At 37.9% G+C, this 15,625-nt stretch overlaps 1 protein-coding gene across 1 annotated transcript; it reads right to left on the bottom strand.

Annotated features, from left to right (window-relative positions):
- Positions 1-2,677: 2,677 nt before the first annotated feature.
- On the bottom strand, positions 2,678-15,063 carry MARCOL (MARCO like; the record flags this gene model as incomplete). Its single annotated transcript, XM_063724589.1, has 3 exons — positions 15,015-15,063; positions 3,186-3,777; positions 2,678-3,122 (listed from the first exon to the last, which is right to left on the bottom strand). Coding segments are annotated over exons 1-3 (1,086 nt in total), but the record flags the coding sequence as incomplete, so codon positions are not given.
- Between the last annotated feature and the right edge of the window lie 562 nt (positions 15,064-15,625).

Genomic DNA, 15,625 nt, shown 5'->3' with positions numbered 1-15,625 from the left:
TTGTGGGGTGGGGGGAGGGGGGAGGGATAGCATTGGGAGATATACCTAATGCTAGATGACGAGTTAGTGGGTGCAGTGCACCAGCATGGCACATGTATACATATGTAACTAACCTGCACATTGCACACATGTACCATAAAACCTAAAGTATAATAATAATAATAAAAATAATAATAAAAAATAAAAAATAAATTAATTAATTTAAAAAAATGCTAAAATTTATATGGAAACAAAAGATACCCAGAATAACCAAAGCTATCATAAGCAAAAGAAAACAAAACAAAAAAGAGAACTTGAGGAATCACATTACCTGACTTCAAATTATGCTATAGAGCTATAGTAACCAAAATGGCATGGTACTGGTATAAAAGCAGATACATAAATCAGTGGAACAGAATAGAGAACCCAGAGGTAAATCCATATGTCCACAGTGAACCCATTTTGGGTGAAGGTGCCAAGAACATACACTGGGAAAAGGACAGTCTTCAATAAATGATGCTGGGAAAACTGGATATCCATATACAGAAAAATGAAACCACAATCCTATCTCTCACCATATACAAAAATCAACTCAAAATGGATTAAAGACTTAAATATAAGACCTCAAACAGTGAAACTACTACAAGAAAACTGTGTTGAAACTCTCTTGAACATTGGACTGGCAAAGAGTAATACCTAACTAACACAGACAACCATAGCAAAAATGGACCACATCAGGTTGAAATACCTAACTAACACAGACAATCCATAGCAAAAATGGACCATATCAGGTTGAAAAACTTCTGCACAGGAAAGGAAACAATCAATGAATCAAAAAGACACCCATAGAATCAAGGAAAATATTTGCAAACTACTCACTTACTATATGTCGGACTGCCTCCATTTTAATTTTCTGGAGGCAATTCTTCCTCTACATGGAAAAACAACAGTCAGGGAAAAGTCATACAAGCAAATGCAAAACGCATGCAGTCATAATTTGTTGATTCCCTTTTTTTGGTATGCCCATGAAAAAAAAATTATACAGGAAGTAGGATTATGCAGGATTTATTTAAATAATACCTGATGCATTTTCTTTGGATGTGAGCTAAATGGCAGAAGCCTGTGAATATAAGTATGCTTTGACTAGCAGGTGAGAACAGAGACATTAATGAGAATGATGAGACATTTTTGATAGAGGATGTGGTATTCTCAGAGCTGAGATGCTGTAGGGAGATTAAAAAAAAATACCTCCATATTTTCCAAATCATACAACCCTTTCATGACGATCAACTTATTTCACACATACTCTGTTAATTGGACATGGTTATTTCTCCTATTCTAGAATAAATACAAAATTGCAAAAATTTAAGTGGCATCCTAAAAACTCAGAGACCTGCTGGTGATGGCATTAAGATCTGAATGGTAGGGAGTCTCTCTGAGAGATTACTACTTCATGCCAGCCAAGCGATAATGACTAAGAGAACAAATGACTTTCATCTGGAAGGCTTGTGAGGAATGAAAATTTATGAGGTAAAAAAATAAAGTTTCCATTAAGATGATAAGATAGTGTTCTAGAAAACTGTTTTGAATGTGAGTATCAAACGGAGTATTCAAAGCAATTATTAAATAACTTAGGAGGCTGATTGTTGGAAGAAAGGCAGGCAAGTAAAAGTAAAAGCGCAGCAGGACTCAAAAGGGAATACAGGAGACATGTGGATCAGATAGATGTTCACCTATTTGAAATGGTAGCTTCCAAGTAGCAGGCATTTATCTAACCATCTAACATGCAGTTCAGGAGAACTTACTATATGCCACACTTATTCTAGGTCCTTGGGATACAGGTTTGAAAACAAATGGTACTTTCTTCAAGAAGTTCATTACCCAGCTAATAATAGACAATTACAAAGTGTTAAGGTGAGTTTAATAATAGAGGAAATAATTGGTATTAGGAATACATGTGTGGAAAATCAAAGGGCTCTGTATGCCATGGGTGGTGTGTGAGCAACAGTGACATGAAATGAGGCTAAACAGTATGCAGTATAATCATGAAAATCTGTAAATTCTATGTTTAGGAGTTTAAGTTACATCTTCTAGGTAGTATGAAGCCACTGAGGAATTTCAAGTAGGGGTCTAAAATATCAGAGAGGATTTTTGATTTAGGAATATTACTTCAGCGATTTATAGATTATGGATGGGATAAAAATGGACATGAAAGTTAAACATGGCAAAGGTGTAGGCTCAGTTGATGAGGATCTGAGTTATTCTAGTATAGGTAGGGAGGTTTGAGTGGAAAATAATAGAGGGAAATGAAAGAATAGAAGGGCAGTGCATTCATTAATAGTCATAAGTATTATGCATTAAAATAATCAGCTCCAAAGTTCTTCTCATTTTGTTTAATCAGTGTCATTGCAAGTGACTTTTCATTAACACATTGTGGTTTTTAAAGCATTTTAAGTCTTGGAAAAGAGAATTGCTGGGTCAAGTTGACTGAGAAAAAGAAGTTACTAGCACTAACCTGAAAGGCCATTATATTGCCATCCAAAGTGTTGTCGATATTTTTTCTTTGTTGTTGGTTGTAAAGTGACCTTAATTTTCTCTGTTGGCTAGATGACTCTGGCTTCCATTCCTGGCCAGATGACCCTATATTTCCTTGCTGGCTAGATGACCCTGGCTTCCCTTGCTGCTTAGAAGATCCTAGATCTCCTTGCTGGCTAGATGGGCCTAGATTTCCTTGTTGACTAGATGCCCCTGGCTTCCCTTGTTGGCTAGATGACACTGGCTTCCCTTGATGGCTAGATGACCCTGGTTTCCCTTGATGGCTAGATGACCCTAGATTCCCTTGTTGGCTAGAAGACTCTGGCTTCCCCTGTTGGCTAGGAGATCCTATATTCCCTTGCTGGCTAGATAATCGTAGATTTCCTTGATGGCTGGATGACCCTGGCTTCCTCTGTTTGCTAGAAGGTCCTTGATTCCCTTGCTGGCTAGATAAATGTAGATTTCCTTGTTGGCTAGATGACTCTGGCTTCCCTTGATGGCTAGATGACCCTGGCTTCCCCTGTTCCCTAGAAGATCCTGGCTTCCCCTGTTGGCCAGAAGATCCTAGATTTCCTTGTTGGCTAGATGACCCTGGCTTTGCTTGATGGCTAGAAGACCCTGGATTCCCTTGTTGGCTAGAAGATGCTAGATTTCCTTGTTGGCTAGATGACCCTGGCTTCCCTTGTTGGCCAGATGACTCTGGCTTCCCTTGATGGCTAGATAAACCCAGATGCCCTTGTAGGCTAGAAGATCCTAAATTCCCTTTCTGGGTAGATGACCCTAGATTCCCATGTTGGCTAGATGATCCTGGCTTCCCCTGTTGGCTAGATGACCCCACCATCACTTTCCGGCTAAATGACCCTGGTTTCCCTTGTTGGCCAGATGACCCTGGATTCACCTTTTGGGTATAAATCCCTGGTTTCCCTAGTTGGCTAGAAGATCCTGAGTTTTCCTGCATATTAGAAGATTCTGGATTCCCTTTTTGGTTAGCTTTTCCTGAATTCTTTAAAATCCCAGGCTGGTTTAAAACTCCTGCTCTCCCTTGCTTAAAATGTGTTGGTTTCTCTAGCTTGTTAAAATATCCTGGTTGTCCTTGAAGACTAAATGTTCCTGGATTTCCTTGTGTATAACTACCTCCTTGCTTACTAGAATCCCTTTGTTGTCCTAGATGGTTAGCTTCATTTTTTTTCTCCAGAATAAGTGCAGATTTTGGATTCTCTTCTAGTTTGAAAACACTGGTATTTGAAATCTGGGTTGAAGATGCTGGAATAATAACACAACCAGAAAAAAATGAAAATAAAGTTATATAATTAAATAATTTTAAATCAATAACATTTGTCCAAGATATAGTATATTTTTAATGCTTTCTTGATTTTTTAACCAAGCCCCAAGATAGAATCTTCTCATTCTTCCTCATATCCTGAATACTTGGGTTCCTCCTTTGTTTTCCTTATTGTACTACATGGATTTCAAAAATTAGAGGATCAATCCAATTTGCCCCATTTCTAAATCATAAAGTCTGAATTATTTGAATTGAGACTTCATTCTACTCCCAATTCCTTTAAGTTGTTTTCTGATGAATCAAACTGGCTCTGCTCAATGCTCATTATAAACTTATTTTTCACACCAAGTACTTTATTCTTAATTCTCCAGCTTCACTTTATGGATAACGCCATCAACTTTCCAGACAGGAAAAGGCTGGCAGATGTGAGCCCCACTTTATTCTTCTCTCTTCCATCTCTATACATGTTATCTGTAGCCATCTTTCTTTCCATTTCCATCCCTGAAACAGATGTTTCCTTTCTCCTTCAGAACATGTTTCTTTCAATCAGCTTTATGTTCACCATTTCCAACAAAAGGCCCTAGGATCAATCACGCTCTCTCTGGTGGTTATATTTCTTCTTTCTATTTTGGTCAGACTACTCAAGGGAATGGTAAACATCACGATTATTTCTTAAACCCTATGTTTTATAGCTTCTCCAACTTATTTTGGAAGCCCACCTATGCCCTAATGAAATATATATAATTGTGTGTATGTGTATATGTTTTATGTTTTTTCAGATTATATTCCATAATGAGCAGGATCTAAAAAACAATAAATAAACAAATGGAGTGACTTTAGAGCTAAGTATAAAAGTATTGCATTCGATCTATGCTTCTTTTCCTTTTTTTTTTTTTTTTTTTTGGTAGAAGTGTATTTTTTTCTCATCCTTTCCTTCTTGCTTGATAATTCCTCTTTCTTTTTTCACTTACCTAATGTGGAAATTAAAATCTCTTAAAGATTTTAACTAGGCTTACCTTTTGTTTTCTGCATAGGTTTTCTTGGTATTTTTTTCAATATATGCAATTTTAAATCATTCCAATGTTGATTATTTCAGATGTATACTTAGGGTCTCACCTGAATTTTCAATTGCTCTGCTTTATATTTCCATAAATATACACATTTATACTTTCAAGTCAATTTAAGTAAAGTCAAATGATAGTCAATTGGTATGCACTGAGCATGCTATGGTATACTACTGCAGGTGACTGAAGTCCTAGTCAAGACACAGAAGCTTAGCAGTTAGCAACCTGCTTAACTAAACTGTGGTACAGTGTGGATATGGTTTGTGAGTATAACTTAGACGTTCATTCAATTTAACAAAAAAAATATAAATTTAAATAATTCATTATTATAAAAGAAGCTTAGAAAGAGCTAGGAATGAACAAGACATTCATGGCCCTGCCCACATGAAGCTGAGAAGTCTAGTAGTGGGGCAAATAAGTAGGACTTAATATTATAGTAGAATGATCAGTGCTATCATGTGAGGAGTAAACTAGACAATAGTCTCCTAATCAAGGTAGCAGAGAGTGTGGAATCCTCTCTTCTTCCTAGAGGAGGAGGTACATAAGAAACGTAAGATTCAACCAGAGAAATTAATGAGAAAAAATAATTTTTTTTAGCTGAGAGATGAGTACATGTATGGATTCTTTCGGTTCTAGGAATAAAGCATTGCTCATTAACAGTTGCTAACACCAAATAGAAATCAATTAAAGTAGATAAAATAGAAATCAATTAAAGTAGATAAAGTAGATAAAGTAGATGAAATAGGAAAAAAAAGTCGGTAACATATTTTTATTAATGATTTTCAGTTTTTTTGACAGGTGACACAAATAAATGGAGCCAAATCCTAAAGATGCAAAGAGTAAACAGTTTAAAATTACTTTCCTTTTCTTTCCTGTCTGTACCCCTACTCCAAACCCCCACAAAAATAATTTCCTACCTATGACATAATTATTTCCTATTACCTAGGAAATGGTAAAAGTAAAGTGCCTAAGACACCATCACATTTACAGGTTTTTGTGACTTATTGGACGGATATCCTATGTATTTACAAACATATATGAATATAATTATCCACACAATTGGTGGCACACTCTACTCAGAGTTCTACTCTTTGTTTACTCTTTGTTTTCTCCAAGGGCAATCAATATAATGAAGGTTTCACTACATCAATACATATAGAGCATATTTATTTATTTCCCCTCATTGGTTGCATAGTATCCCATTTTATGGGTTTATCATAATGTATTTAACCAGTGTTCTAGCAATAAACAAGTAGTTTATTTCCCTCTTTTGCTAATGTAAGTAATGAATCAATGAAAATCCTAATAATACATCATTTCTTACATGGATAAGTAAATTTATTAAATAAAAACTAGGGGTGAATTTTGGAGTAATAAGAGGCAATTAAGATATTATAATGTGGTTTCACCATCTATTTTTTATAAAGATCACTGAACTATATATATATAAGAAACAAGAGTTCTATTTTAGCACAAAAGCATTTTATATTATTTATTGAATCCATAAGTTTGTTTTCTTCAAAAACATTCCATATTAGTTCTGCTCCTTTTTATTTGTATAGTTTGTTATTTAAAGAAATGGCAGTCCTTCCTGTTCTTAATACAATAAAATTGAAATAATGCACATAGCAATGTGGCCAACATCTCTTCTCACTACCATGGACTATTTTCAACAACAGTTGATCTTCTGGTCTGTTCTGAGAGGCGCATGCATGTCTTTTGTCACGTCGGGCAGCAAACCTGCTATGAAATACTGCTTTCGTCTACCTCTTCAGAAAGCTTCTTGCTTGTTGACAAGTACCCCAAAGGTTTTATTCTGGACTGGCTATCTCACAAAAGGATTTCTGTAAGATTTTGCAGTGTCATTCCTTCAGAACCTAGGTTTGTTTCTAAAGCCACGGTATTGTCCAGGAGCCCCTGTGCATGGGGCAGGTAGCTATCCCTCCCATGTCATTAGTAATCCTTTAGGATTTAAGGTACAACTGGACAGAATCATTCCTTCCCCTTATTGTGCCAAATCCCCACCATCAGCCTTGCCATTGACTTAAGATTTGATTGTTGCACCCAATTACCCAACTACTAAACAGAAAGGCCACCTTCACTCTTTGTAAAAGGCAAGCTGTGTTTAGAAACACTGCTTTTAAGAGTAGCACATTTGAGTGTGACATTTTCCCCCTTCACTATTTCAAAACGGTTTCGAAATGGAGTCTTAAAGGTAAGTGCCCTCATACATGACTGAAACTTTGTAAGAGGTCTTATATTTGAATGGGCCCTTAAGGATTTATGTGAAATAGAATGAAGACCTGTCTCTGTGAGAGAAAGTGCCTCCTCACTCATTTGTCTCTGTCTGTTTTCATAGCCATCAACATAGTAACATATTTACTATGTTCTTGGCAAGGTATAATACCCTTGAAGAAAGAAATCCATTTTCTATTGTGCATTGCTATACGAAGTGAAGCCAGTAAACTAGATATGGTAAATCTAGATACTGTACCTAGACAAAATATCATTGGTTCTATCTCTTTTTGTATCTATTGTGCCAGGGAAGGTTTATAATCCCTTCTCAGTATACACTTACTAGTGCACGTCTGAAATAGTATCCCACGGGAGATGCTGCTCCACGTCTGAGGTCACCTGCCCTGTGTGGGGCACACCACCATCAGCACCACCGTTTTTATAGTTACTTTGGAGCTGCTAGACTGGTTTTCTGTGTTGGTCAATTGCCTGTATAAATCTTAATAAAAAGGATCTGTACAAAGAAAAAAAAACTTGGAAAATAAGTATCTTCAGCTTTGTTTTGTATTTTTTCCCTTCTGATTTTACAGACTCTAGGATGTGCTTAGTATCGCTTTTCTGATTCATCTCTCTTCTTCATCTTCTGATCTATATAATCATTGCATATATAGTACACTTTCTTCCATCACAAAATACCTTCTAGCACTTAACAAGGCACTGAAAGTCACAACAGTTACAGTACCTCCCATCATGAAATATGAAATATATGTTCTATAAAGGAATTTTATCTGAATATCTGTTTTCTCCCTTTAAAACACACACACACACACGTATTGTTCTCCTTTCTCTAATTCTATCTTTTAACTCTCCCTTTTTTTTTCTTAACTCTGTTACTTCAGCAGCTCCTCAGTGGCATTACAGTACAACTTTGCTTACATCTAATTCATTTTTAGTATTACCATAAGACTGATATTTCTTAACAAGATGAATATTATCACTCTTGTACTCAAAACTCTGAAACAGCTTTGCAGTGTTTCTAATGAGAAGAGAACCACTATTTTGATGTTACAAATATAAGACGTGGTCTTGGTCGGGAGCCAAGATGGCTGAATAGGAACAGCTCCGGTCTACAGCTCCCAGCATGAGCAACGCAGATGACGGGTGATTTCTGCATTTCCATCTGAGGTACTGGGTTCATCTTACTAGGGAGTGCCAGACAGTGGGCGCAGGTCAGTGGGTGCATGCACCGTGCACGAGCCAAAGAAGGGCGAGGCATTGCCTCACTCGGGAAGCACAAGGGATCAGGGAGTTCCCTTTCCTAGTCAAAGAGAGGGGTGACAGACGACACCTGGAAAATTGGGTCACTCCCACCCAAATACTGCGCTTTTCCAATGGGCTTAAAAAACGGTGCACCAGGAGATTATATCCCACACCTGGCTCAGAGGGTCCTACGCCCACGGAGTCTCGCTGATTGCTAGCACAGCAGTCTGAGATCAAACTGCAAGGCGGCAGTGAGGCTGGGAGAGGGGCGCCCGCCATTGCCTAGGCTTGCTTAGGTAAACAAAGCAGCCCAGAAGCTCGAACTGGGTGGAGCCCACCACAGCTCAAGGAGACCTGCCTGCCTCTGTAGGCTCCACCTCTGGGGGCAGGGCACAGACAAACAAAAAGACAGCAGTAACCTCTGCAGACTTAAATGTCCCTGTCTGACACGTTTGAAGAGTGCAGTGGTTCTCCCAGCATGCAGCTGGAGATCTGAGAACCCGCAGACTGCCTCCTCAAGTGGGTCCCTGACCCCCGACCCCCGAGCAGCCTAACTGGGAGGCACCCCCCAGCAGGGGCAGACTGACACCTCACATGGCCGGCTACTCCAACAGACCTGCAGCTGAGGGTACTGTCTGTTAGAAGGAAAACTAACAAACAGAAAGGACATCCACACCAAAAACCCACCTGTACATCACCATCATCAAAGACCAAAAGCAGATAAAACCACAAAGATGGGGAAAAAACAGAGCAGAAAAACTGGAAACTCTGAAAAGCAGAGTGCCTCTCCTCCTCCAAAGGAATGGAGTTCCTCACCAGCAACGGAACAAAGCGGGATGGAGAATTACTTTGACGAGCTGAGAGAAGAAGGCTTCAGACGATCAAATTACTCCGAGCTACGGAAGGATATTCAAACCAAAGGCAAAGAAGTTGAAAACTTTGAAAAAAATTTAGAAGAAAGTATAACTAGAATAACCAATACAGAGAAGTGCTTAAAGGAGCTGATGGAGCTGAAAACCAAGGCTCGAGAACTACGTGAAGAATGCAGAAGCCTCAGCAGCTGATGCGATCAACTGGAAGAAAGGATATCAGCGATGGAAGATGAAATGAATGAAATGAAGCCAGAAGGGAAGTTTAGAGAAAAAAGAATAAAAAGAAATGAGCAAAGCCTCCAAGAAATATGGGACTATGTGAAAAGACCAAATCTACGTCTGATTGGTGTACCTGAAAGTGACGGGGAGAGTGGAACCAAGCTGGAAAACACTCTGCAGGATATTATCTAGGAGAACTTCCCCAATCTAGCAAGGCAGGCCAACATTCAGATTCAGGAAATACAGATAATGCCACAAACATACTCCTTGAGAAGAGCAACTCCAAGACACATAATTGTCAGATTCACCAAAGTTGAAGTAAAGGAAAAAATGTTAAGGGCAGCCAGAGAGAAAGGTCGGGTTACCCTCAAAGAGAAGCCCATCAGACTAACAGCAGATCTCTTGGCAGAAACTCTACAAGCCAGAAGAGAGTGGGGGCCAATATTCAACATTCTTCAAGAAAAGAATTTTCAACCCACAATTTCATATCCAGCCAAACTAAGCTTCATAAGTGAAGGAGAAATAAAATCCTTTACAGACAAGCAAGTGCTGAGAGATTTTGTTACCACCAGGCCTGCCCTAAAAGAGCTCCTGAAGGAAGCGCTAAACATGGAAAGGAACAACCAGTACCAGCCGCTGCAAAATCATGCCAAAATGTAAAGACCATCGAGACTAGGAAGAAACTGCATCAACTAATGAGCAAAACAACCAGCTAACATCATAATGACAGGATCAAATTCACATGTAACAATATTAACTTTAAATATAAATGGACTAAATGCTCCAATTAAAAGACACAGACTGGCAAACTGGATAAAGAGTCAAGACCCATCAGTGTGCTGTATTCAGGAAACCCATCTCACATGCAGAGACACACATAGGCTCAAAATAAAGGGATGGAGGAAGATCTACCAAGCAAATGGAAAGCAAAAAAAGGCAGGGGTTGCAATCCTAGTCTCTGATAAAACAGACTTTAAACCAATGAAGATCAAAAGAGACAAAGAAGGCCATTACATAATGGTAAAGGGATCAATTCAACAAGAAGAGCTAACTATCCTAAATAGATATGCACCCAATACAGGAGCACCCAGATTCATAAAGCAAGTCCTGAGTGACCTACAAAGAGACTTAGACTCCTACACATTAATAATGGGAGACTATAACAGCCCACTGTCAACATTAGAGTTCAACAAGACAGAAAGTCAACAAGGATACCCAGGAATTGAACTCAGCTCTGTACCAAGCAGAACTAATAGACATCTACAGAACTCTCCACCCCAAATCAACAGAATATACATTTTTTTCAGCACCACACCTATTCCAAAATTGACCACATATTTGGAAGTAAAGCTCTCCTCAGCAAATGTAAAAGAACAGAAATTATAACAAACTATCTCTCAGATCACAGTGCAATCAAACTAGGACTCAGGATTAAGAATCTCACTCAAAACTGCTCAACTACATGGAAACTGAACAACCTGCTCCTGAATGACTACTGGGTCCATAACAAAATGAAGGCAGAAATAAAGATGTTCTTTGAAACCAATGAGAAAAAAGACACAACATACCAGAATCTCTGGGATGCATTCAAAGCAGTGTGTAGAGGGAAATTTATAGCACTAAATGCCCACAAGAGAAAGCAGGAAAGATCCAAAATTGACACCCTAACATCACAATTAAAAGAACTAGAAAAGCAAGAGCAAACACATTCAAAAGCTAGCAGAAGGCAAGAAATAACTAAGATCAGAGCAGAACTGAAGGAAATAGAGACACAAAAAACTCTTCAAAAAATTAATGAATCCAGGAGCTGGTTTTTTGAAAGGATCAACAAAATTGATAGACCACTAGCAAGACTAATAAAGAAAAAAAGAGAGAAGAATCAAATAGATGCAATAAAAAATGATAAAGCGGATAGCACCACCGATCCCACAGAAATACAAACTACCATCAGAGAATACTACAAACACCTCTATGCAAATAAACTAGAAAATCTAGAAGAAATGGATAAATTCCTCGACACATACACTTTCCCAAGACTAACCCAGGAAGAAGTTGAGTCTCTGAATAGACCAATAACAGGAGCTGAAATTGTGGCAATAATCAATAGCTTACCAACCAAAAAGAGTCCAGGACCAGATGGATTAACAGCCGAATTCTACCAGAGGTACAAGGAGGAACTGGTACCATTCCTTCTGAAACTATTCCAATCAATAGAAAAAGAGGGAATCCTCCCTAACTCATTTTATGAGGCCAGCATCATCCTGATACCAAAGCTGGGCAGAGACACAACCAAAAAAGAGAATTTTAGACCAATATCCTTGATGAAAATTGATGCAAAAATCCTCAATAAAATACTGGCAAACCGAATCCAGCAGCACATCAAAAAGCTTATCCACCATGATCAAGTGGGCTTCATCCCTGGGATGCAAGGCTGGTTCAATATACACAAATCAATAAATGTAATCCAGCATATAAACAGAACCAAAGACAAAAACTACATGATTATCTCAATAGATGCAGAAAAAGCCTTTGACAAAATTCAACAACACTTCATGCTAAAAACTCTCAATGAATTAGGTATTGATAGGGCGTATCTCAAAATAATAAGAGCTATCTATGACAAACCCACAGCCAATATCATACTGAATGGGCAAAAATTGGAAGCATTCCCTTTGAAAACTGGCACAAGACAGAGATGCCCTCTCTCACCACTGCTATTCAACATAGTATTGGAAGTTCTGGCAAGGGCAATTAGGCAGGAGAAGGAAATAATGGGTATTCAATTGGGAAAAGAGGAAGTGAAATTGTCCCTGTTTGCAGACGACATGATTGTATATCTAGAAAACCCCATCGTCTCAGCCCAAAATCTCCTTAAGCTGATGAGCAACTTCAGCAAAGTCTCAGGATAGAAAATCAATGTACAAAAATCACAGCATTCTTATACACCAACAACAGACAAACAGAGAGCCAAATCATGGGTGAACTCCCATTCACAATTGCTTCAAAGAGAATAAAATACCTAGGAATCCAACTTACAAGGGACGTGAAGGACCTCTTCAAGGAGAACTACAAACCACTGCTCAAGGAAATAAAAGGGGATACAAACAAATGGAAGAACATTCCATTCTCATCGGTAGGAATAATCAATATTGTGAAAATGGCCATACTGCCCAAGGTAATTTATAGATTCAATGCCATCCCCATCAAGCTACCAATGACTTTCTTCACAGAATTGGAAAAAACTACTTTAAAGTTCATATGGAACCAAAAAAGAGCCTGCATCGCCAAGTCAATCCTAAGCCAAAAGAACAAAGCTGGAGGCATCACACTACCTGACTTCAAACTATACTACAAGGCTACAGTAACCAAAACAGCATGGGGTACCAAAACAGAGATATAGATCGATGGAACAGAACAGAGCCCTCAGAAATAATGCCACATATCTACAACTATCTGATCTTTGACAAACCTGAGAAAAACAAGCAATGGGGAAAGGATTCCCTATTTAATAAATGGTGCTGGGAAAACTGGCTAGCCATATGTAGAAAGCTGAAACTGGACCCTTCCTTACACCTTATACAAAAATCAATTCAAGATGGATTAAAGAATTAGACGTTAGACCTAAAACCATAAAAACCCTAGAAGAAAACCTAGGCATTACCATTCAGGACATAGGCATGGGCAAGGACTTCATGTCTAAAACACCAAAAGCAATGGCAACAAAAGCCAAAATTGACAAATGGGATCTAATTCAACTAAAGAGCTTCTGCACAGCAAAAGAAACTACCATCAGAGTGAACAGGCAACCTACAAAATGGGAGAAAAGTTTTGCAACCTACTCATCTGACCAAGGGCTAACATCCAGAATCTACAATGAACTCAAACAAATTTACAAGAAAAAAACAAACAACCCCATCAAAAAGTGGGTGAAGGAAATGAACAGACACTTCTCAAAAGAAGACATTTATGCAGCCAAAAAACACATGAAAAAATGCTCACCATCACTGGCCATCAGAGAAATGCAAATCAAAACCACAATGAGATACCATCTCACACCAGTTAGAATGGCAATCATTCAAAAGTCAGGAAACAACAGGTGCTGGAGAGGATGTGGAGAAATAGGAACACTTTTACACTGTTGGTGGGACTGTAAACTAGTTTAACCCTTGTGGAAGTCAGTGTGGCGATTCCTCACGGATCTAGAACTAGAAATACCATTTGACCCAGCCATCCCATTACTGGGTATATACCCAAAGGATTATAAATCATGCTGCTATAAAGACACATGCACACGTATGTTTATTGCGGCAGTATTCACAATAGCAAAGACTTGGAACCAACCCAAATGTCCAACAATGATAGACTGGATTAAGAAAATGTGGCACATATACACCATGGAATACTATGCAGCCATAAAAAAGGATGAGTTCATGCCCTTTGTAGGGACATGGATGAAACTGGAAATCATCATTCTCAGTAAACTATCACAAGAACAAAAAACCAAACACCACATATTCTCACTCATAGGTGGGAATTGAACAATGAGAACACATGGACACAGGAAGGGGAACATCACACTCGGGGGACTGTTGTGGGGTGGGGGGAGAGGGGAGGGATAGCATTAGGAGATATACCTAATGCTAGATGATGAGTTAGTGGGTGCAGCGCACCAGCATGGCACATGTATACATATGTAACTAACCTGCACATTATGCAAATGTACCCTAAAACTTAAAGTATAATAATAATTTTTAAAAAAACAAATATAAGAAGTGAGGGGTCTGAGGCACTTTACTTTTATTATTTCATTTCACTAGGTATAAGAAAGATGGTCAAGTGGGAGCTTATGATTTGGGGATAAATTAGAATCAGTTTCATTATTATAATTTTTATCTTGAGAAATGTATTAACTGTGTCATTTATTATCTTGAGAAATTTATATCTCAAAGCTAGAAATTTACATATCTGAAAATCACCTAACTGTACTGAGGTAAGGAATAGAGAAAAGTAAGTTGAGAGTCAAGTACCTAAGAAAGCACAAGTAATGGTAACTAAAGCTATTATCTGAATAGTTCCTGAAATAACTCTATAGGAAAGAATAATAATTTCCATTTTGCAAATAAGAAAATTGAGATTCAAGTAAGTTAAACAAGTTTCCTCAAATCACATGAATGGGAAAAAAAATCAGGATTTGAACACATTATTATTTGACCATATAGTCCAGGATCGTATCACAAAACCCTTTCCTTATAAATTATGAACTTGAATATTCACAAACTCATAAGCCTCTTAGTCTAAATTCATCTTTCCAGTCTAATATCTTGCCTTTCCTACTCCCTTGTATCTGTTTCTCTTCAGCCACACCAAACTATTCACTCTTATTTCATTCAGTCACTATTTTTATGACTCTGGATCTACATTTATTTTGTTGGAAATTTACCTTCCATTTCTCTGTCTGATGGATTGCCTATTTTTAAATCTTTTGACAAAGTATTGCTAAATCACTTAACATTTCTAATTCTTTACTTTGAGATTTGGAAGGAAAGCTATTGACTGTGACTTTCTTACCTGAGAACTCGGCCAGGAGAATGAAGAGAAAGAAAACGAAAGCCCTCATGGTACGGTCAGTTGTTTCAGACTTGGCTGTTGGGTGGAGTTAAGCCCAACTCTGCAGTAGGTGCTCTTCAAATAAACCATGCTCACTACCACCGTGTTATATATTGGAAAAATTCTTCTCCCTAACTGCCAAACACTGTCACTGTCTTTAATAAATTACAGAGTAATTTTCGCAAACTGGAAGGTATTGCTTCTTGAATGAACTGTCATTTTCAAAGTTAGCTCCATGCCCCAACTCCTATAAATATTCAAACTTTAATATGTGTCTATTAGATATCTTCCTCCCAGAAGAAAATTAAAATGATGAAACCCATCTGGGAAAGTGGTAAATTCAGTGTTCACTTTTTTATTGTTAAGGGATGGCTTATCTTCAGTTAATACTATTATTTGTTCTCCAAGTTTATAGGGCCACAAGAGAAACTTTCCAGTGATTTCTGTGTCAATTATTTATCTCAAATTATCTTTTAAAAGCAAGTAAAAATGCATTGAATATTGGTCATTAGTAGTAATGAATGCATACAGTATTCATCAAGATGAATGATGACAAGTAATGCATTTTTATG

Source organism: Pongo abelii, chromosome 4 (genome assembly GCF_028885655.2).
Source record: "Pongo abelii isolate AG06213 chromosome 4, NHGRI_mPonAbe1-v2.0_pri, whole genome shotgun sequence".
Taxonomy (NCBI): domain Eukaryota; kingdom Metazoa; phylum Chordata; class Mammalia; order Primates; family Hominidae; genus Pongo; species Pongo abelii.
Note: the sequence above shows the minus strand (reverse complement) of the source record. Positions and strands in the feature narration are given on the sequence as shown.